This window comes from Xenopus laevis, chromosome 7L (genome assembly GCF_017654675.1).
Source record: "Xenopus laevis strain J_2021 chromosome 7L, Xenopus_laevis_v10.1, whole genome shotgun sequence".
NCBI classification, from domain to species: domain Eukaryota; kingdom Metazoa; phylum Chordata; class Amphibia; order Anura; family Pipidae; genus Xenopus; species Xenopus laevis.
In genome coordinates, this window is record NC_054383.1 from 44,893,717 (window position 1) to 44,915,232 (window position 21,516).

Here is a 21,516-nt window from a genome sequence, read left to right on the forward strand (position 1 = left end):
AAAACATATGTAGAGATGAAACTAGGTGTTCTTGGTACACAGTGAAAATAACATTTACACTGTACTGTCTAAAATACACTCAAGATACTACTTAAAATCAGGTTACAGTTGAACCCTGCGTTTACCTTTACCTGGGGACCGAAAAAAATCACTGTAAAATTTGGGAAACTGTAAAATCAGGGAAGAAATGGATGCCACTAACCTGCGCCGGACTGCAAAGAAACTATATCATATCTGGGAATTTTCAGGGATTCCACTCTTGCCATATCTTCCCTTTAACTGATCCTCTGTCGGCAATAGTGTTATAAAACCCCCAAATTGGATACCTGAGACTGTGAGGCTCATTTACCAAAATAACTGAGTTACATGGGTAGTAACGTATATATCAGGGTCAATATTCCCTACTAAACTGGCATTTGTGCCTAATCAGAAACAGGTGCAGCATACACACAATAAGAATACAGGGACACCTGATTATGTACAAGGTGTGTGTTCCTCATTTGCATCCTTCTTTTCTACGAATGTAACATGTGTATATTAATAAATGAATATATAGCTGTTTTGTTTAATTTAGACATTTCTATGGTTTTAACGTCTTGCCCTAAAACAACATAAACAGTGAAGTAATTATTTTTATTCTGCTACTTCCCAATACTTCACAGTGACTTTGGGAGGAGGAGTAGGCAGCAAATCAAATTAACCTTATCCCTGTAAGCCCAACTGCTGTGGCGTGCACAGGCTGCCATTTGGGGAAAGTAGAGGCTTGTTTAAACAGAGCTCATTAAATTTATTTAAATAAATGATAATGATCACAGTAGGGATGGCGAGGTAATAAAGAGAACAAACAACAAATAAGTAATTCTTTAAGAGGCAGAATGGAATCCGAGACAAATCCTATTTATTGTGCTTCTGTTAAACAATATACTGTCCCTTTAAAATAGCCAGTGGCGTTTCCTATGGCCTAATGATTAGCCAGAGAAAAGCTGTCCTCGCTTAGTTGGTGTGACCTTTGTGAAAAGTTTCACTACCTCTTTGTAACAAAGTCAAGCAGATCAAGAGCAGAAAGAAATGTCTCCAGTTTCCTTTGTAATTAAAAAAAAGTGCATAGATGAAAATGATTATGGCACAACAGTTAAAATAGCTTCAAAGGTGATTTATGCTCCTTGCGTCCATTCATCTGTACCATGGAAGTCCAACCAGTGGATTGCCAGCTGTTGATCAACAACTCCCATGATTTCCTATGAGCTGCCATTAAACAACTATAGTCTTCATGATAGGCGTCTCTGATCTATATTGCAGTAAAGCACCAAAATATTTTTTGTAAATATTTCTTATTCCACAAATTATGTACTGGTGGTTTAAAAAAAATGTACACATAAAAACTTCAGCTCGTAATAGACAAGACTCAGTAATAAAAACATGTAAAAGCATTAAAACATTTTCTCAGGCACAAACAAGCACTCATTTTTATCTACTTAGGTCTTTTTCAAATAAAATTCTGATTAAGTTTAACGTAAGGAAAGTCGTCACAAAATGGTCTTTCCCATGTTGGCCTGCTAATACTCTAGGAATGGCTGACTGTTGAAAGTCTAAATTAACTGAGCAAGGGAAGAGAAGGCTGAACCAACAGCCAAGCCTAAACCTAAAAAGAAAGACATAATAATGGCTGTGCCTTCAGCCAACTCTTTTGGGACAACTTTTGGACCATAGATCATTGAGAGTGTTCCGAGGTATCCGTTGCTTAAGCCAAAGAGTGAGAGAAAAAATACCGGGTAGACATCACTCTGGAAAATCACTGTAGCGATGTGCTTTCGGGGCTGGTAATTGCAGAACATAAACAAGGGAATAAATAAAGTACGGAGAAAAACCAGGGTTGGCAGGATCTTGCTGTTGGGTCCAGGGCTCTGGACCCATGCAGTGACCTGCCGTCCACAAAAGTCAGAAAAGTTATATATGAGGAAACATGTGATGGGAGTGAAATATATTGTTGTCCAGACGTTGCCGCTTTCTCTATTAACAGACTCTATGCTTGCAGAGATGGTTGGGAAGATGATGATGCTGATGAAGAAGTTATAGAACAAGCAGGTGGCTAGCACTCCAACCTTTCTCAGAATGGGGACTATTGGTGGAGAGTTTGCTTCCAACGTAGGGCGACTGTCTCCAGTAGCAGCACCTTCCACTGAAGAACTGGAGGATTTTTCATTAGAGATGCTCAAGTAATACCTACAATAAATAACAGGGATATTTGCTTTAATCCGATTTGTGTTGCCTGTACCATAACTGCTTTGAGAGATATACTGTAACTGTGATGTACACATAAGATAACTATTAAATAACTCAGATGTAACGTGATCTAATGAGCATTGACTGAAACCATAATACACAAATAATACACTTAGCTTTACTCAGGAGGCATATTCTGGGTGGCATTTCATTGAGGGGGGGAAATTCCCCTTGTTCTGTGAGGCCACAATTTTATTGTTTCATTTAAATACACTTTTAGTATCATGTAGAGAGTGCTATTGTGCTATTCTCAGACAATCTGCAATTGGGTTTAATTTTTTATTCTTTATGGTTTTTTGAGTTATTTAGCTTTTTATTCAGTAGCTCTCCAGTTTGCAACTTTAGCAATCTGGTTGCCAGGGTCAAAAGTACCCTAGCAACCATGCACTGATTGGAATAAGAGACTGGAATATGAATAGGAGAGGACCGAATATATAGATAAGTAATAAAAAGTAGCAATACATGTAGCCTTGCAGAGCATTTGTTTTTAGATGGTGTCAGTGACGCCCATTTGAAAGCTGGAAAGAGTCAGAAGAAAAAAGAAAATAATTAAAATTGGAAAACTTGCTTAGAAGTGGCCATTCAATAACATACTAAAATCTAACTTAAAGGTGAACCATCCCTTTAATTATTTGTCTTCCTTCAGAACCTCTCCCATTTATCGTCCACTCTCTCATTAAGGGAGAACTAACTCCCCAATTAGAAAAGGCCCGTCTACTACCCTAGAAATTCCCCACCCCCTGCTTCCTACCCACACAGTGCATTATTCCACTGGACAGCATGCTATCAGTATGCAGAGTAGTGCAGTGGAGCCATCTTCTGGGTCTTTTGGATCCTCTTCCTTCCCTCTTCCTTCCCTTCGGAACTTGGTGCATGAACAGTTGGTATGAATACCAGACTGCTCCAACTACACATACGACGTCCCCTTACTAAAGAAGACCGAAGACCAGGAAGATGGCGCCCATGAGCTCTGCTGCACTACTCTGCATAAATAAGTGAGCATGCTGTTCAGGGACACTGTCTGGAATAATGCACTATGAGTGTAGGAAGAAGGAAGGGGAGACTAAAGTCCAATAGGGCAAGGGCTGATGTGAATGACTTGTAATTTTTGTAAAGCACTGGGTAAATAGGTATGTGCTATATAAATAGTATATAAGTAAAAATAAATAAATAAATACAGTAGCTGCTGAATTTCCAAGTGGGAGAGCTGCTGAACAAAAGGCTAACAAACTTAAAAACAGCAAAAAAAATTAAAAATGAAGGCCAATTGCAAGATTGTCTCCGAACAGCCCTTGAACTGTGTGTTTTACTGGCTCTTTAATTGCATGGCAAAGTACAGAAGGAGGGATAGTTATTACACAGATTTTTATAGGCAGAAAAGCAGGTTACAGGATATCGGCTTTTCCAATAATAACAACAATGGATACTGCTGCAGATGAAATGACCTATGTGCAATATCACTGAAACTACTAAGCAAACTCTTCAAACTGCTTTAAATTGGTCAGAGCACAGACATGTTGCACCACAAACCACATTATTCATAAGAAACAAAATTACATGAAAAAAGTGGATAAATTAGAAACTAAACAGGATTTGATTTAAGCCAATGAATACATTTGGCTGTGTTTTCAACCTGAACATGCCACTTATAGTACTGCAGAAGGAATACGTGTAGAGAGCATTTCAGTGGGAGTGAGTAGATGTTGCCAATATCAGTTCTCCTTTGCTGCTGTACAGCAGCACAGCCACATTATCTGAAGGAAATAGAACTGGTACCTGAAACTCATGTTTCACTCTGTGGTTTTGTTTTCCCTGAGGTTGAGTTGTTCATTACTGCAGCAAAAGCTTAGAAATCTGCTGCCAGACACAGTTTTGTAATGTAAAGAAACTTCATCCATAAGCAAAATCCACATATCAGCTCCAAAATAGCACAGTCCTATTGTGACTCACTCGCTGCATTTGCATAAACTGGAGACTATGACATCACAGCATGGCTAGTAATATCAATGTGCAATGGCTTTAAAGGGGAACTATTGCAAAAATTAAAATTAATTAATATAAGCTCCAGCATACGGAAATAAAAAAACATTCTAAATACAATCAATTAAATATTCTGCATCATTTCTTAAATAATCAAGTTTATGTTCACTATTCTTCTCTCAGCATTTGTTTCTCTTCATTGCTTTTTTTTTGTCAGATATTCATTGACAGCTAGATCCAATATATCTTATAGGGGGCTTCCTTTCCTAGCAGATGGTGATTTTAATAGAGTGAACTTCTACATCTTCTAAGCAAAAGGAGCCCCCCTATAAGATATATTGAATCATTCATCTGACACCCAACTGCTGCATGAAGAAAGAATGAAGACAAACAGATGCTGAGAGAGGAATGGAGAATATAAACTTTTTAATTGATTGTATTTAGAAAGTTTCCTATTTCAGTATGCTGAAGCTTATACTAGATTTTCATTTTCACAATAGTTCCCCTTTAAAAATAATATCCAGGTTTCTGTTATATTAACAATCCAATTACGTAACAACAATGTGGTTTTGTTTGCTGTGCCTTCCAATAAAATAAATCCAGTAGCACACTGTAATTGATGCAAAATCCGTGGTGATTTATTCAGCGGTGATCCTTGCCTTTTCGCCGCCTGAGCCGGCCTTCCTTTGCCGCCCCCACCCCTCCTCACGGCGCTCACCTTTTCATTGATGGAGGGAGTCTGGGGCGGTGCACGAAAATTCGGCTCTTCTAGTGCAGAGAGCTCAATTGCACTCTCTGCACTAGAAGAGCCGAATTTTTGTGTTCAAAACCAGAAATTCGGCTCTTAGTTACCAGGAGTGGCATTTTTGCCGCCCCTGGCAACCGGGGGGGGGGCGCGATGCCGCCTTAGTGGCTCAACTCGCCTCAATGGTGGAGGACCCCTGGATTTAGTTAGCCTTTATCAAGCCACTACTATTACTACTATTGTTTGCTGTGCCTATGATGGGCTCCATGATCCCACTCTTAGAGGGGTTGTTTGCTTACTTCTATCCAGGGTCTGGCTACGCTCTGCCCCTAACACTAGATAAAATAATATGGCTCAAGATACAGAGCACAGTGTCAGCAGACACATGGCAGCTGCTGTGAGCTATGCCCTCTGGCTGAATGAAAAGAGGGGACAGAAGGGAATACTTCAAGGTCATGCCAGTCAAGAACACTGTGCCACCGAAAAATCGAAAATCCTGCTGCACAAATATGGCAGCCCCCTCATAGATGAACACAGGGAGTCAGATAGGTAATGAAAAAGCATTGGGCAAATACTTAATGGCAAAATTATAAGTAGTATGCAAACTCAATTTTATGGTAGAGGTAAAAACAAGGTTTAATTTCTGGTGTCAGTATCTCTTTAAGGCAAAATGGAGATCTTGTGCATGGAAGAACCTGAGCAGGAACATAATTACACATAAATGCACATAGAGGAGATGAGAGTTTAGAGCTATTACCTGGAATATTCCATACTGGGAAGAATCAGATACACAATGATGCATATTAACGTGAAAACGACTGCAGTAAGAAAATAAGCAAGAGCGCTGTCAGTGACGTCGGATGCTACTGCCAGGTCTAATATGGCTGCCACTGCACTTATAGTGCCGCCCATCGCCTGACCTGCAAAGAGAGAGAAAAGGAAATGTTTTCTTTATAGAAGGCAACAATAGGATTATATAATATTAATCTAATGCTCTTGTCTACAAATCAAGCAGTACATTCCAATAAAGTGTTACCATTCTGTCTGTGGATAACTATCCACTTGAATCATTTTCACTTATAGCCAAAGAGTTTGGGTAACTGTTCCAGTGTTTTTAGGTTGATAGTTCATGTGCCTTAAATTAGTCCAGGACAGATGGAAATGCGCTCAACAGCTATAGCAAGTGACTGGCGCTACATGACTTTACAAAATTGACATACACACTTATGAGTACTACTGGCAGCCATAGGCTAGAGGCCCAGGTGTAACATTGTCTGTAAGATGGCACTGCTATAGATCATGGTGCACCCTATAATACCATTCTCAGAGGGTTAACAATGACTTCCATAATGCCTTCTGATTTTCAAATTTGACCCAAATGACAGAGTAGTGCTGCTGTGAACTCACAAAGCAAGGTACATCTAACAGGACTCCATCAGCAGATTGAGTTGCATGTGTCAGTGTCCATGTTCTACCTAGATTATCTAAAGGTGGCCATATACTATAAGATCCGCTCGTTTGACGATGTTGCCAAACGAGAGGATCTTTCCCGATATGCCCACCAAAGTAGCGAGTTTTCTGGCTAATCCGATCATTCGGCTCTAGGGCCGAACAATCGGATTACAACAATGGCAACTGGTGCCGACTGGATGAGTATCACATCAACTAGCCAATATGGTCCTTGATCACAAGGGAAAATCAAACCTGCCCAATCAATGTCTGCCCGATTTTTGGCTAGATATCCATGGGGAGGCACATCGGAATGCCCCGTACATGGGCAGATAAGTTACCTAATCAGTCTAAAGGACTGATATTGGCATCTTAAATCTGCCTGTCTATGGCCACATTAGTAAAAAAAGGTGGAAGACACAGTCATTTGTTCAGAAGATAAATCTTCTATAGCTAATATAGTCCCTTTGGGAAATCCCATATCCATATTTATCAAAATTCTGATTTTTGTAATTCTAGGTTTTTTTCTACTTTGAATAACCTCACAATTAAAGATAACAAGAATGTTAAATAATTTATTACAAAATCCAGATATAAAAAAACTTGAATGATTTAAAATTATTGAAAAAACTTGAATACCTCAAATTTGTGAATATACAAGCTCAAAAATATGCAAAAAACTGCGAACTGGATAAATAGTTTTTATGGAAAGGAGTAGGAATGAAAGTGAGATGGAACATTTACTAGGAAGTGGGAAGGAGGGACAAACTGAATTAACTAGTGGCATGATTAACATTGTAATATATTAACATGTTATAAAGAGCAGATTGCAAATTATATGAGTATGGAGTAGAGATCACACAACTGTATTTAGTGTGTTTGTGTGTTTCAAATATATTTCAGCTCTGTGTGTAAACAACATTGAAGTGGGCAGAGCAAAGATTGAAGTGACATATTCAAAACAAAACCAAACTGCTGCAAAAAGAGAACAAAATACATGTAATCGGTAATGTACCGTTATAAAAGCTCTGTGTCTCATTCTCTTCATTAATAGGGAAGTGATTCTATATTTTCCAATTCTGCATTGATAGAGAAGTTAAAATGATGACACTGAATGAAACTGAAGCCTGTCAAATGCATAAAAATGTCCTAAGGGAGACACAAATAATAAGTAACAGAAGTGTGTTTTAACTTATAAAATGGCTCTGAGAGACGCACCATATACAGTCCTGCAGGGAAAACATCACTCATAAAACCATGCTAATTATCTTATCAAATATGCAAATGAGAGAGATCCTAGGGAAGAGTATGTCATTTAAGGAAACTCAGAAATGACTGGAAGAGATGAGCGCCTGCAGCGTGCCTATTTGCACTGCTGGTAATGGCAGAAACATTCAAAAGGCTAAAAGCAGCAATCCTGCCTCTTCAGAAATAATTTGTTCTCTTTCCTTTTACAGAAAGAGCAGATCTGGGAATTAAAATGCTAAGAAATTCTTAAGTATTGCAATTATTGGATTGAAAAAACAGCAAGAGAAGAACTGTGATATTTTGCTTACAGATTTGTTTTTATTGTGAGGGTACCAGTTACCCAGAAAAATGAAACAAATTGCAGTCATTTCAATATGGCTGTTAATATATTTTTGTGTGCCATCTTGGGCAAAATGCTCTCATAAATAAAAGCAACAAGGAAACCGCATTTTATCAGTTTTCCAGATTGGAAAAAAATTGTGATTGTGGGAAATAGCACAGTAACAAATCCGGAGCAACTTTTTTTCTGCTATCGTAGCCAACATGTTTCAAAAAAATGGAATCACTACAAATGCATTTAGCTGTGAAAAAAAAAACATTTTCAGTGAGGCTGTAAATATCTTGTTGTTGTTTAAATAAAGTTGAAAAAAGCAATGCTTCTGGAACATACACTTTCCATTGACTTCCTAAGAAACTTGACAGCGTTTAGTGGCCAAGGTCTTTCATTCAAATTTCCACAATTTTTTCTTAAAAAAACTTAAGTTTTAAAACTCGAATATATATATCACAAGCACGTCCCTTAATGCCAATGCAGGATACACTTGGAGCCAGGGTCCTGCTGCTCTCTCACCAAGGGCTGGATATCTGGTACTCAGTGCAGATAGCAGCGTCAGAAGATGCAGCTCAACCCTGTCCTTACTACCTGCTTTCAAAAAGGGCCCTAACTCAGGCTCCTGGAGGAGGGTGGAAATGTCTATGAGCATCCCCCCACTCTTGACTAATACAATGCTGACTAACACAGTCAGGGAGGGAGGGAGGGAGTCACAAGTCTCTCTGCTCCAAAATGGCCGACTGCAGCCTTTGTTTTGCACTTTGCAGGCTGTGCTTGGGTTCACAAATTTTGTGCCAGTCTTCATATTTCTTAGTTACCTAAATATTCCTCTGTATTGTCACAAAACCTCAACCGGTTTCCATAAAATACATCAGTATGGCTATAGTACAACAGGCTTGAAAAAAATGTATGTTGCTCAAAAATACCTGTTTTTCCCCCAGAAACTATGTAAGCAAAAATAAGCTGTTATTCAAAATAAAATGTAATTCAAGGCTACAATTACTACCATCCTGCCTAATGCCATGACTGTGCTGGTGCTTTATAAATGATTGATGCAGCCAATTAAATTCTGCACTTGCCTGACCACTCATTATTTTTATATTGCATTTGTGATGGTTTAGAAACATGGAGACACACATTATGCCTAAAAATAACAGAAACTGGAAAAATCTATTTTTCCACTTCCTAATCTGACATTGGGAAAGGCTGTCACTACTCTCATAGGAGACCTAATTGAAGAACTGGAAATATATGTTCAAAGGAGAAGGAAAGTTATAATCACTGGGAGGTGCCATGCTGCAATCTTCTTACATTTCTTAGACTTTCCCTTCTTCCCCAAGCCAGACATTGCAGATTCCAGATCCAAAAGAAGATAACAGTGACATGGTGCCCCTATAGTATTACTACCCAAGCTGGTACACTACCAAGCAAACAGGAGTACCAGTACAAAGTACTAGGTATGTGATTATCATCACTGGGGAGTGCCTAACATTTTATCCCTCCAGTAATTATTCCTTTCCTCCTCCTTTAAAGGAGAACTAAAACTTAAAGGGATACTGTCATGGGGAAAAAAAATTTTTTCAAAATGAATCAGTTAATAGTGCTGCTCCAGCAGAATTCTGCACTGAAATCCATTTCTCAAAAGAGCAAACAGATGTTTTTGATTTGATTTAAATGGATTCGAGTTTTCAAGTTAGTAAAATTTGTGCGAGTTTAAGATTTTTAATTTTTTTATCAAACACCCCGAATCGAATTTCAAGTATGTTTGAATTGAATAGAGTTTAAAAAAACTCACATGAATTCGAAATTCGAAAGTGTACAATGGTTCAAATCCAGTGTTTGGCTTTCGATTGATTGATCTAATTTAGATCCCTTGAGACTGGATTATAGTAGGAAAGTGTGAGAACACAGGGTCTTTTGCACAATTTTCTGCTATAGAAAAATAAAATGTGCCAAAATCTATAACAAATAGTATCAAATTCCAACCATGTGGTAGACAAAAGTTCTTTCTTACCAGATATTAAAGCCTGGGAATGTTTCATTGGGAACTGTCCTGTCACGCCAAAGACGCTGGCAGAAAGAATGTTTGATGCTCCACTGAGAATGACCACACATGATAGCGTTAATACAAAGAATTCCTTAGTCCAAGCAGATGTATCAATTTTTACCAGCACTGTGGTCAATATAAAAATTAGCAGCATGACCACTAACGAAGAGAGGATTCGCACTTTGGAAGAAACCCTGAAATAGATGAAAGAAATCAAAAACATGCAGTAACCCCAAGTCCTGATACGATTTACTTGAGTTATTTTACTAATAAAACAAAATCAGCCATGGTCAAGCTTTTATATTTTAATTATGAGATCAACTAGGATTATAGTAAATAACCCCTGTATGTTAATAAGATGTCAGGGTGTCTTATACCTTGCAGATCTACATAAGACCAAATAATTTTTTGAATTGCAGTCGCCTTCTTTCCAAAATCTCACAGACAAAAACAATGTATATGATGATGTGTAGCTGTTTTTTTTAAACAAAACTGTACAGGGCTTTTATTACTTGTTTAAAAAAAAGTCACCCCCCCACCTAATAAAGAGATGCTTCTCTGGCCATTGAACACTGTAACACTGGTCTATAGACAGAGGAAGCACAAAGACCAATAAATGCAAAAATAAGGATAGGCCAGGTTAACTAATGAACAAATCTCTGCCTGACTTCACAAGAAATTTTTAAACCTAACCGATACTTATATCGCCAACTTTCAGACAGATAAATATTAGACAGGCAGCCGGGAAGCCCCAATAAATTTGCAACTCAGTATAGAAGGGCAAGTCAGCAGTTTTTATTGGCCACTGTGGACAGTACCCTGAGTTCCCATTTACACAATATGTACAACAAATAAAAGTGTACCCCTTTAGTTGTCTGGTATATAAATATGAGCTGTATCCTGTTCAATATACTGGGGAAGAGGTTAAGGTTTTGTTTGTAATTAGGGTGTGTGTAGAAATACGGATCCTCCTAATGACAGGCAATTATATGAGCAATAAACATTTGTGTTGACCTATGTATTATTTTCAGAGTTCAGAATACATTTAGCCAATAGCATGAAATGCTTCACCATGATTACATTATTACCATTTGTTCTTGCCCCCTCCTCACCTATGGGGCGAATACCGGTATCTATTTTCAGTCTAAACAATGTATGCACAGGAGAAAGACACTAATAACCAGTACATGAGGAAGGCACATATTGGTTGGGAGCAGTCCCATCAGTGGGAGATAATTATCTGTCTGCATGGGGAGAAAACTTACAGATCCACGATACACACTAGATAGTGCCACGGTAGATGAGCAGAGCTAGCATAAAAACTAACACTGTAAAATGAATTTTATAAGTAACTAAGAATGAAAAGCTTGTTGAAGTATCTAATTTTGTGATAAACATCTTATTTTGTCTTTATTATTACAGGTGGTATTTTCCCATGAAACGAGGAGAGTACAGGGATTCTCCATGTATAACAGGCTCCTATGAAGTTTTACTAGTGATGGCAAAAGAGAGTACCATCGCTTTAGTCATAAATTACAAGTAACACTATAATTAGTCCCTGTTTTTCAGTGCATAAAATGTAATAGCAATACATAAATCTCAAATAAAATGATAAACTCTGTTACAGCAAGTCAGCCAGTAGACACTATTACAATAGTCTTCAGTAAAGATACAGGCAGTGGTCTAAACTAAGAATTCCCAAATGTAATCCCAATAAATGTACTGCTTTGCAGCCACGGTGCTGGCAATATACACCTTGGACTCCTTTTGCATTGTCACATCCCTATAACTAATACCTATAACTTTTTGTGAATTTTATATGTTTCTTTTAAACAATTCATGGTATTTGTAGTAAATTGTACATTGTGCAATGAACCTTTATAGTAATAGTGACGCGTCACTATGTGGGGAAGTTTCGACTTTTTCAGTGCAAAAACGCCACCCACAGCTCAACGGAACCAGCTGTTAGTGAAGGTCAATGAAAGCTTCCGTCAGATTGGGCAGGAGATGGTGCCATCCTTGCATAAGCTGACTACAACAAAACACTACTCTAGCCTACTGAAGAATTGCATTGCCCCCTGCCCAGCATGTCTGACACAATCAGACAGAACCCTAAAGCAATGCCAGTTTGCCAGCTTCGGTAGGTAATGCTGGGGGCTAGGGGCTACTAGCCACAGATATATGATTGGGCCTTACTAACACCTTCCTAAACATTTTCATAGCGTGTCATTATTGCTTTAAAGGGGATCCGTCACCTTAAGAAATAAATCCAAAGCCTATTTTATAGGTTAGTTAAGCAAAATAAACTTTGCTTACACTATAAAAATTATGACGTTTTTTTTTCTTGGACTTCACAATCACAACAAGCAGGCAGGTGCCATTTTGTAGACACTGTTATTAAGGCAAGCTTTGTCTCATGCCCAAACCTTACCTTGCCCCTTGCCAGAATGGGGCACCTGATGCCAAAGTTTTGACTGCTGCTGTCTTCCCCCTGATGGAAGCCACTGTCTAAAGGCCCCATGTAAAACTAGCATTCTAATATATATATATGCATAAAAATGACAAAAAGGACATAATACATTAAAATGGAAAAAGTAAAGCATTTGTAATGTATAACCAAATCCAAAGGTGTAGCAATACATCCAATACATTACAATTTGCTGTAAATCCTGAATACATCAAGAAATTAGGTATTAGCATTGACAAACCTTACCTGTTGACGAGAAAGAAATTCAGTATGAGACATGGCACCGATGGAACAGCTGAAGCAATGGAGAAATAGCTTTCAAAGTAGTCCTGTCAATAATGTCAAAAAAAGAAATACAAAAATATTATACAAAAGTATAGTGCATGCATGTGCCACTGGCACCCAGAATATGTTTCAGGAGCACACTGCTCATTTACAGAGGGCTGTGGGAAAAGGAGCAATGTTGTCCCAAAACATATACAGGTATGGGATCCGTTATCCGGAAACACGTTATCCAGAGAGCTCCAAATTCTAAAAAATGTATGTCTCCCATAGACCCCTTTTTATCCAAATAAGGACAGTCAGAGATTTCTCTCAATAGTAGCTGTAGCTATAGATAACTTTAAAATCACTGAAACTTTCCAATGAAGCTTGGAAAGTTGCTAAGAATTACAGTTTCCTTCACCACAACTTGTTTTTTTTTTTTGGGGGGGGGTTAACTTTAATAAGGAGCACAGAATTCAGATATGCTTGGGTTAATAATTCCTGCTACGGTTTCTCTCATACGGATAACCTGGCACAGTGAAGCCCTATGTGTATCTGCATTCAGCCAATGTGCAATCATGTGCAACTTTAAGTGGAAGTGTGGGTGTAATTTATTTAATTTGCGTAGTTTGTTTTTCTTCCACGTCACACAATTTTTATTTGGCTATGCCCTATCTACTGTAAAATCAGATCCAGAGACATGTACGTACATAGATTTGCTTCCAGCTTCTTGACCTGTAACTTACTCAAACAATAGCAGTGAAATCACACAGTGAGCCAAACTGGAGGTACTTACTGCATGAGATATCCTTTTGGTGAGGCTGTATTCTAAACAGAAACAATGTGGTGCAGTGCATGATAGCTTCCCTACTCATGGATGTGGTATGTGGCAGAATCCACCAGACTTTCTTCCCTTTGGGTCTGGCAACATGGCACAATAGAAAAATGTTTTTTACCTAGTATCCTAGGACGTACTGTATACCTACTTTGTCAGTGACACTGCATATGCTCATTGTGCTCAAGGCTGCTTTTCAGAAGTTAGGTTGACCAGCTTCCTAGCTGTAATGAGCATCTCAATTAATTACTAATTAGCCTGGTGTTGTGCCTAAATGCATATTGTGAGTTGGTTCTAAGCTGAGTTAAGTGACAGCAGCCAAGATCATGTGCTGTAAATCAGAAGAATAGACTGGAGTCACTGGGGAAATTTTTGCTGTTAAAGGCTGGTACAGAAGCTCAAAACATAATGTGGATCATCAGTATTAATATGTATTGAATACAGTTACCTAGATTTGAATTCACTTTTTTTAACTTCCTTCCATTACACACTGCCCCATGCCTATTGATAACATGAGTGATGAGCTGGCCAGAAATGTTCCAATCTGAACCCTACCCTAACCTGCTACTTCCCAACCTTCACCCAGCCAAAATTCCTATTCAACTTTATGACCCATACCCAACCCAGCTACATTCGGATGACTGATATACGGTCGGATGACTGATATATGGAGGGGTCAGCACTATTACATTACTTAAGGAGAGGGTCCCTGCTTAAAGGAACAGTAATGTTCCTGAAGTTTAAATAATTTTCATTAGTACTCCAGTCTATTGGAAGCATCCTACCAGCCCCATATAAACAAAATAAGTGCTATACACACCCAAGAGTTAAATAAATAAGGATTGACATACTTTCTGCCTATACACATTGTATGAAGGAGGTCACAAAGCATCCGCAGTACTGTGCTGCAATACTTTTATTCCAAAATACACAACGTTTCGAGTCAGCAAGGACCCTTTCTCAAGTGTGAGTGCACTTGAGAAAGGGTCCTTGCTGACTCGAAATATGTTGTGTATTTTGGAATATTCATAATTATAATTATAGTTCTTTGTTTGAGTTTCCTACATGTATAATATGTGTATAAATATACTGTATACTATGTCAATCTGATAACCCTAATAATAGGAAATGTTAAAGAGCATACACAAAAATGTATTGCTTTCAATTGTCCACAGATTCAGCATTAGTTCCACTGAACAACTGGATTTGGTTAAATAAAAATAAATAAACAAATAGGAATTAGATGAATCCTAAACTAAATCCTGAAATCCCTAACTGATTTAGAATTAGATCTGTTGTGCTTGCAGTCATGTACATTTACGTTTTTCTAAAGACTTGGTGATATGGTTATGTTCCTAAAATAGATTTGTATGCGTTTGTATTACTAGGATAGAATAGTCACCAGTCTAGCCCTGGGGTAATTACACTGACACTACAACATGGTTTAGATTCCAGGGAGCACAGAATTGCAATGCTGGATACTGTTTATTGTGATCTCCCCCCTGTGAAGTAGTTCCACTGTTGGGTAATAACTTCTGTTACTCCTTCCCAATTATATTTTCATTTTATTAATCATAACTGCCTGGATCCATGGGTGCACTCTTGGTAGAAAACTCACTGCTTTATTTTCAAGCAATTCTGTTTTGTTAGGCTCCTGTCAAGCTACAAAGGGCTCAGACACCAAAATGCTGGAACCCTTGTAGGGAAATGGGAGAAATAAATGTGTCAATGTATATACCTCAGGAATGGGCAAGGGCATTTTTTTTACATTTCAAGGAAATGTGACAGTATTGATTTAACATAACTACAATCTTGTAATGCTAGCACAGAACAAGGCAAAGTTGGATTACTACAGGTTAATCATAACAGTTTTAAACTGTAAGGGCCCTGTCACATGGGGTGCTTCATTGCCCAGCAGGAAATCACCTTTCCTACGGGTGATGAAGCACCCAACATAACCTGCCCTTTCACATTAGTTGCAATTGGTGCATGCAGAAGTAGGCATTTTTTAGAGATTACCTGTTGTAATTCCAATTTATGCGAATGTTTCAAAACAGCATACTCACGCTTATGTCAGAGACATCATGCTGCTGTATTAGCGGTGCATCTGTGCAGTTTCTGAACTTGTATATCCAGTAGTGTTTTGCAGTGCAAAAAAAGTTCCAGGGCAATGAAGCCCCAACGCCAAGAATGAAAAATATAATGTATGTGCAGTTGTAATGGTCCACTGGCTTATGGGTGTAATATGGTTTTACTCGATGTTCTCCCAATAAGGATTCCTGTTCAGAATCGGAATGAATATGGTCTGAGGACTTATAAACTGCATTTGCACTTTGCAAAGAGTCCTCAGACACTGTAACAGAAAAAAATACAGATTTGTTTAAGTGCAAGAAAAAAACAAAAGTAAGTTTTAAGAAGATCCTAGCAAAACAAATTTGTACCAAAACTAGTGATTGTGTTGCCATTTATACTAATCAGAGCATAAGCAATACAAAGTCTTGTATCAGACCATATGTATTAGAAATCAACCCTCTTTGTGGGAGACTGGTAAACGCTTAAATTGAGTGGGTTGGCTGCCTTTAAAATGTCTAACACATGGTTCCAAGCAGTGCCTAATTTGGAAATACATATACCAGAGGAGTTGAGATCCAAAGGTTATCCGGTTATGTGCTGTAAAAGGTAACACAGATTTAAGACTGGGGTTCGTTGCTTCCTTGACAGTGAACAATGAAGTTAATTTTCCTGGTTTACTGAATGGGGATGTAACCACCAGTAGGGGTGAATATAGTTTATATTTAGATTTCACCCCTTTATATAATGCGGTGGCCGCCCTGGTATATGACCAACTGAAAATACAGGGTACCATCATAACTTTTAACAATTATTTTTGGACACCAAAAAAAAAGACTAAAGAGGTTTCAGCATGATACAGAACAGATCTAGAAAATAAATATGACACATGAACCCCCTTTAAAACATTTGCAAATTGTAATTGTTTTTTGAAAAAGTATTAGAGTCAAATATTCTTCTACAGAGCAATAGTGAAATACACAAGGTTATTCTGGCAATGGTGGCTTTAAATGGAAACAAGCACTCCTTTTTTTGACAAACTCATTCTGTTGAGCTTTCGAAAAAGATGCATAGATACTATCTGAACAGCAATAAATAAATAAATATTTATTTTTTCGTTAAACCCTTTCCTCACCTTGTTCCATGTTGAAGTAATGAATCCTGGGACATAAAGACACTTTGCTTTCCAGAGAAACTGTTCCCTGTGCACAACATCTCCTTCAATTTATATTCCTCTGTGCTGGTTGAGACCACAATTCTTGCCCGCCCTAACCCAGCCTCCACTTGCCCCATCCCCAAAGAATGTAATGCAGGAAATTTCCCCACCCATTAATGGCTCCTTACACCTCATTTGCTATAAGCTTCGTGAAATGTAGTGCATGTTTTTCAAATTCACTGCAAAGCAGAGGGACTACAAAATGCAATGCTAAGCAGTTTTCCAACATTCCTTTATTAAAGGGGTTGTTCACCTTCCAACACTTTTTTCAGTTCAGTTAGTTTCAGATAGTTCGCCAGAAATAAAGACTTTTTTCAATTACTTTCTATTTTCTTTGTGTGACCATTTTTCTAATATTGAAGTGTAAAGTGTAATTTCTCACCTTATAAAGCAGCTCTGGGAAGGGGGGATCACCGACCCTGTAAACTGTTCTAAATTGATACATGTATTTGTTACATTTGTTATCTTTGTCCCTGCTGAGCTTCATTAAAGGCATATGTTAGAATTGATACAATAGTTGCTAATACTCTGAGAAATGTATCAACTAAATGTTGCAAAATTGTAACAGTTTAGATTCTGCTCCTGAATTACTGAGCTGCCAAACTTGATTACCAGAGACAGGGACATTCAGCTTTACACTTAGATTTTGGAAAAACATTAAAAAATAATTATTGTTAAGTAATTGAAAAAACTTCTTCATTTCTGGGGAAGAATCTAAAAACAACTGAATTGAAAAAAGTGTTTGGAAGGTGAACCATCCCTTTAAGTAAATGATGCTTTCAATAGCAATTGTTTTTACAAGTGACTTTAAAAGCACTGAACATTTTTAATAAATGTGTATTGAAAAGTTGCTTAGAATTATGTTTTCTTTTATTAGGCACATTTTGATTTTGGGATTGATTTTCCCTTTAAATGTATTTGTAAATGCAATTGCTACTGAAAGTTTTGTTTATGTCTTTCTGTTGTGGGGGGAGGGGGTCTGACTCTTAAAACTAAGTAACAGGAGTCAGTTTTCATCAAGGTCTGTTAATCAGAAAGCTTGCAACATTGTTTTCAGGTATCAGAGTATGTAAACAAGCAGACAGTTCTTTGAATTACATTTACAAACAACTTTAAAGGACCAGCAACATCAATTTTTTTTTAAAAAAAAAAATTGTTAGTATAGATGAAAAAAAAACCACAAGGACAAATTAAACTTTTAAACCGCTAAGTCTTTATTAAGAAATAACTTACCGAAACTCCGTTTGCACTCCTCTTCAGAAAAGGCAATCCATCGTGCGGTGCTCGATTTCTCCTCCCTGCTTACCTTATAGGAGATAGCTAGGGAGGAGAAATCGAGCGCCGCATGATGGATCGTTGCCATGTTGCCTTTTCTGAAGAGTAGCGCAAGCGGAGTTTCAGTAAGTTATTTCTTAATAAAGACTTAGCGATTTAAACGTTTAATATATCTTTGTGATTTTTTTTTCGTTCTATACTAACAAATTTGAGAAAATTTATGTTACTGATCCTTTAAAGGGGTGGTTCACCTTTAGAGCCCCATGTGTCATAACCAACCTGCCCTTATTGAAATTGTGTAATTTTACTTGTGTCTTCTGCCTTCAACTGAATGGGAAGTGCACCAGACCCTTAAGACTGATACTACCATTCATAAAAGCACCCATGTCATGGACCGAAGTTCCACTGCAGTAACACAAGGTTGTAGGGTACACTAAAAATAGCAGGTATTGGGTAAGGTATTTGGAATATAATTATGGGAAACAATATATTTAGGGATCAGATCTCATTTATCGCTATCTACCCACCTTAAACCTTATTTAAAGTCCAGTAACATCACAATATGAAATGATTGTTTATTATAAAGTATTTAAATTGGGCGTCTGTTCCCCAGCACCTACATATAAACTATTTCTAGGCAACAAATATCCTATTTTATATGAAAATGTTTCTCGTTTTTAGTAATGTAGAGAGCCATGAAGGTCATTGGACTCCTGTGTATCTTTCTATGTAAGAACTAGCTCCACTGCATTCTACACAGCAAAATTGTCACCTTCCTATGTAAGAACAAACCCCACCGGATTCTACACAGCAAAACTGTCACCTACAATGTAACTGTGTGCCCTATAGCCCAATTTCAGCTAAAATTACCTTCCCCCATGGATAGAGCAGTTTATTTATACCAACTGTAGTATTTCTGAAGCAAACACACAATTGTTACCATGGTAGGGCCACAGTATGTTATGCTATACAGTATGTAAATGAATTCAAAACTCATGTTTTGGTGTTACTGGTCATTTGAGATATCCTGCAAACTATTAGTTTTGAGGCAGTACCAAACTGGCCTGTTATGGCAAGTGTCTAAATGTACTTATGAATCGTTTGTCAGGTGATTGTTGCTTGGACCTAAGGACTATCACATTTCTAAGTGATACGAATCTGTGCTTTTCTTTCACAGGGATGTGCTAGTGGTTATAAAGAGGGCCAGAGTCCTGAGTGGCACTGCTTCCTGAACACCTAAAAAGCATGGCTGCCAAAGTGCCCACAGTTACTCCATGTGTCTCTACCCAAAGAAGTGATTGAATTATGCCTGCTGTGGCATGCAGCACAGTTAACCATGGACCAATGCAGTCCCTTTTTTATTAATCTATAACTGTGTAATGCATGTTTTTTTTTGTTGTTGTATGAATTTGGCAAGTTCCCAACAATGATCCCCAATCTTGTATCACTACAAAAAATGTCTAAACTGCCCCTCGTCATCAAATGTAAGCAATACAAATAATTTTCCAGCCTACATGACTGACAGCAGCTCTCCTGATCAACTATATGCCCATGTCATTAAGGTGATAATAACCCACTCTGGGTAAGCGTTCATGCTACCATTTAGTGTTAAGAAAAATTAGTTTGGTTTTTTTTTAAAAAAAAAAAAGGATCATTATCACCCCAATATATTACGGAGAGTTGATGCCTCCTCCCTGGGAGTGTTAAAGAGAGCAGGCAACACCAATTAATTTATTCATTTTTGCATACAGATGCCTTTGTTGTTATACATCATACATCGGTAACTGTGGCCTATGTAATTTTTAAATTTTTTCTCATTTATTTATATAGTCTTGAAAAATGTCATGGTACTTCAGAGACCTTACACATTATTCACATCAGTCCCCATACCAGTTCAGCTTACAGTCTAAGGTCATATACATACTTCCAGAAGAAGAAGCACATGCCTAGGGTGTAACATGAAGGGCCTCTAGGCATGAACCTCATATGTAACTAACCCCTAGTCCAGGCCCTTGTCCCCCACCACCTGCAAGTCATTTAACTCTACCCTGACAGCAGCCGTTCCCTGCCTGGAATAAAACAGCAATACTGACCAGTATGTCATCAATGTATCTATGCACTTCACTATGGGTATATGTGAAAATAAAACAGATTAGTCTTTGTAGGTTGTTATACGCTGAGGTGCTGAACCTGATTCACTCTACAATCTTTTATCTGACACAGTTCTAATGTGCTATGACCATGAAGAAGTGTTAGACTTTCTAAGTAATGCCTGTAGCTGCTTCTTTCGGAGAAAAACTGAAAAACCAAGGGAACTGAGTAAGGTGATGGAACTCTGGGGTAACTCCTAAGAAACGCAAAGGATTTGATAGCCCTATGCTGCCACATGCACGTTAAACCAATAATGCCTAAATGTCTTATACACACAAATGCAATTGGCCTTGTTTGCAAATATATAACTGCTGTGACAGTGATTTGCAGAACGCAAGGTCCCTTTTAATCCTACAGCTGCACTGTGTTTTTGTTATACGTTTCTGATATATAGGTGGCTCAGTTGTAGGGAGCCAGTGAATGCTCAAATCCCACACCTCTGCTCCCTCCACTCCCCACAGTCACTGCATTAGCAAAACAAAAGTAAGATCTCCTCCTCCGATCAGTAAATCAGTGCATGGAACACAGTCCTTCTGGCCCCCAGCCACACTGTGCTTTAGGCTGCCCCACTGCCCAGGCACCAGCTTTAATGTTTACTTTCCCACAGCTGCTTTGCTAGGAGGAACATCCCAAGCGCTCTGGATGGAAAAGAGTTAAAACTCTTAAGACTCTGCCCCTTTTCAAGAACGACCCCTTCTACCGACTACCGTATGTCTGTGCCTAGACATAATTTGATACACTGCAAATAGAGAACCCCAGACTCCCACCTCCAATCAACAGTAACCAGGTTCTACTCACTTTTGAACACGTCACATACATTCAGAGACCGGTTTTGTTAGAAATGCGGCACACAGGGTTCCAGCCCGGGTCTAATACTCCTTATTGCTTCCTGCTTCTCTTCCCGACTGAGCATGGGGCGTGGCTAAGCGTAACCCCTCCCAGGAGGCTGAGCCTGCCCTTACACACACACTGTGACAAAAAAAATCACTATTGTCAGCACAGTGGGAAGGATCACGTGCTGCTTGTTGTGAAATGCAAAACACTGAATGACAATTATATTATTCAAGATTTATTTCAAAGTACAGCGAAGCTCTGACATAAACAACCCATATATATATTTATTTATTGTATATTTATAGCGACTTTTTACCCTTT

The 21,516-nt window shown here is 38.2% G+C and overlaps 1 protein-coding gene across 3 annotated transcripts; it reads right to left on the reverse strand.

The window, feature by feature from the left end:
• Positions 1 to 881: 881 nt before the first annotated feature.
• On the reverse strand, positions 882 to 21,314 carry slc29a3.L (solute carrier family 29 (equilibrative nucleoside transporter), member 3 L homeolog). Of its 3 annotated transcripts, none has more exons than XM_018225498.2 (6): positions 21,160 to 21,314; positions 15,716 to 16,002; positions 12,797 to 12,879; positions 10,051 to 10,277; positions 5,766 to 5,928; positions 882 to 2,223 (listed from the first exon to the last, which is right to left on the reverse strand). In XM_018225498.2, coding segments are annotated over exons 1-6 (1,395 nt in total). In that variant the 5' UTR covers positions 21,161 to 21,314; the 3' UTR covers positions 882 to 1,589. The 3 variants fall into 3 exon arrangements, with proteins under 3 accessions (XP_018080987.1, XP_018080986.1, XP_018080988.1); XM_018225497.2 differs by lacking the exon at positions 21,160 to 21,314 and adding an exon at positions 16,855 to 17,006; XM_018225499.2 differs by lacking the exon at positions 15,716 to 16,002 and having other exon boundaries at positions 21,160 to 21,287.
• Between the last annotated feature and the right edge of the window lie 202 nt (positions 21,315 to 21,516).

Bases quoted from the DNA above. Each gene is read 5' to 3' on its own strand.
- slc29a3.L (XM_018225497.2), bottom strand. The intron at 10,278-12,796 runs GTAAGGTTTGTC...CATCTATTTCAG, and splicing joins AATTTCTTTCTCGTCAACAG to GGTTTCTTCCAAAGTGCGAA. The intron at 5,929-10,050 runs GTAAGAAAGAAC...CTCTCTTTGCAG, and splicing joins TTCCCAGGCTTTAATATCTG to GTCAGGCGATGGGCGGCACT.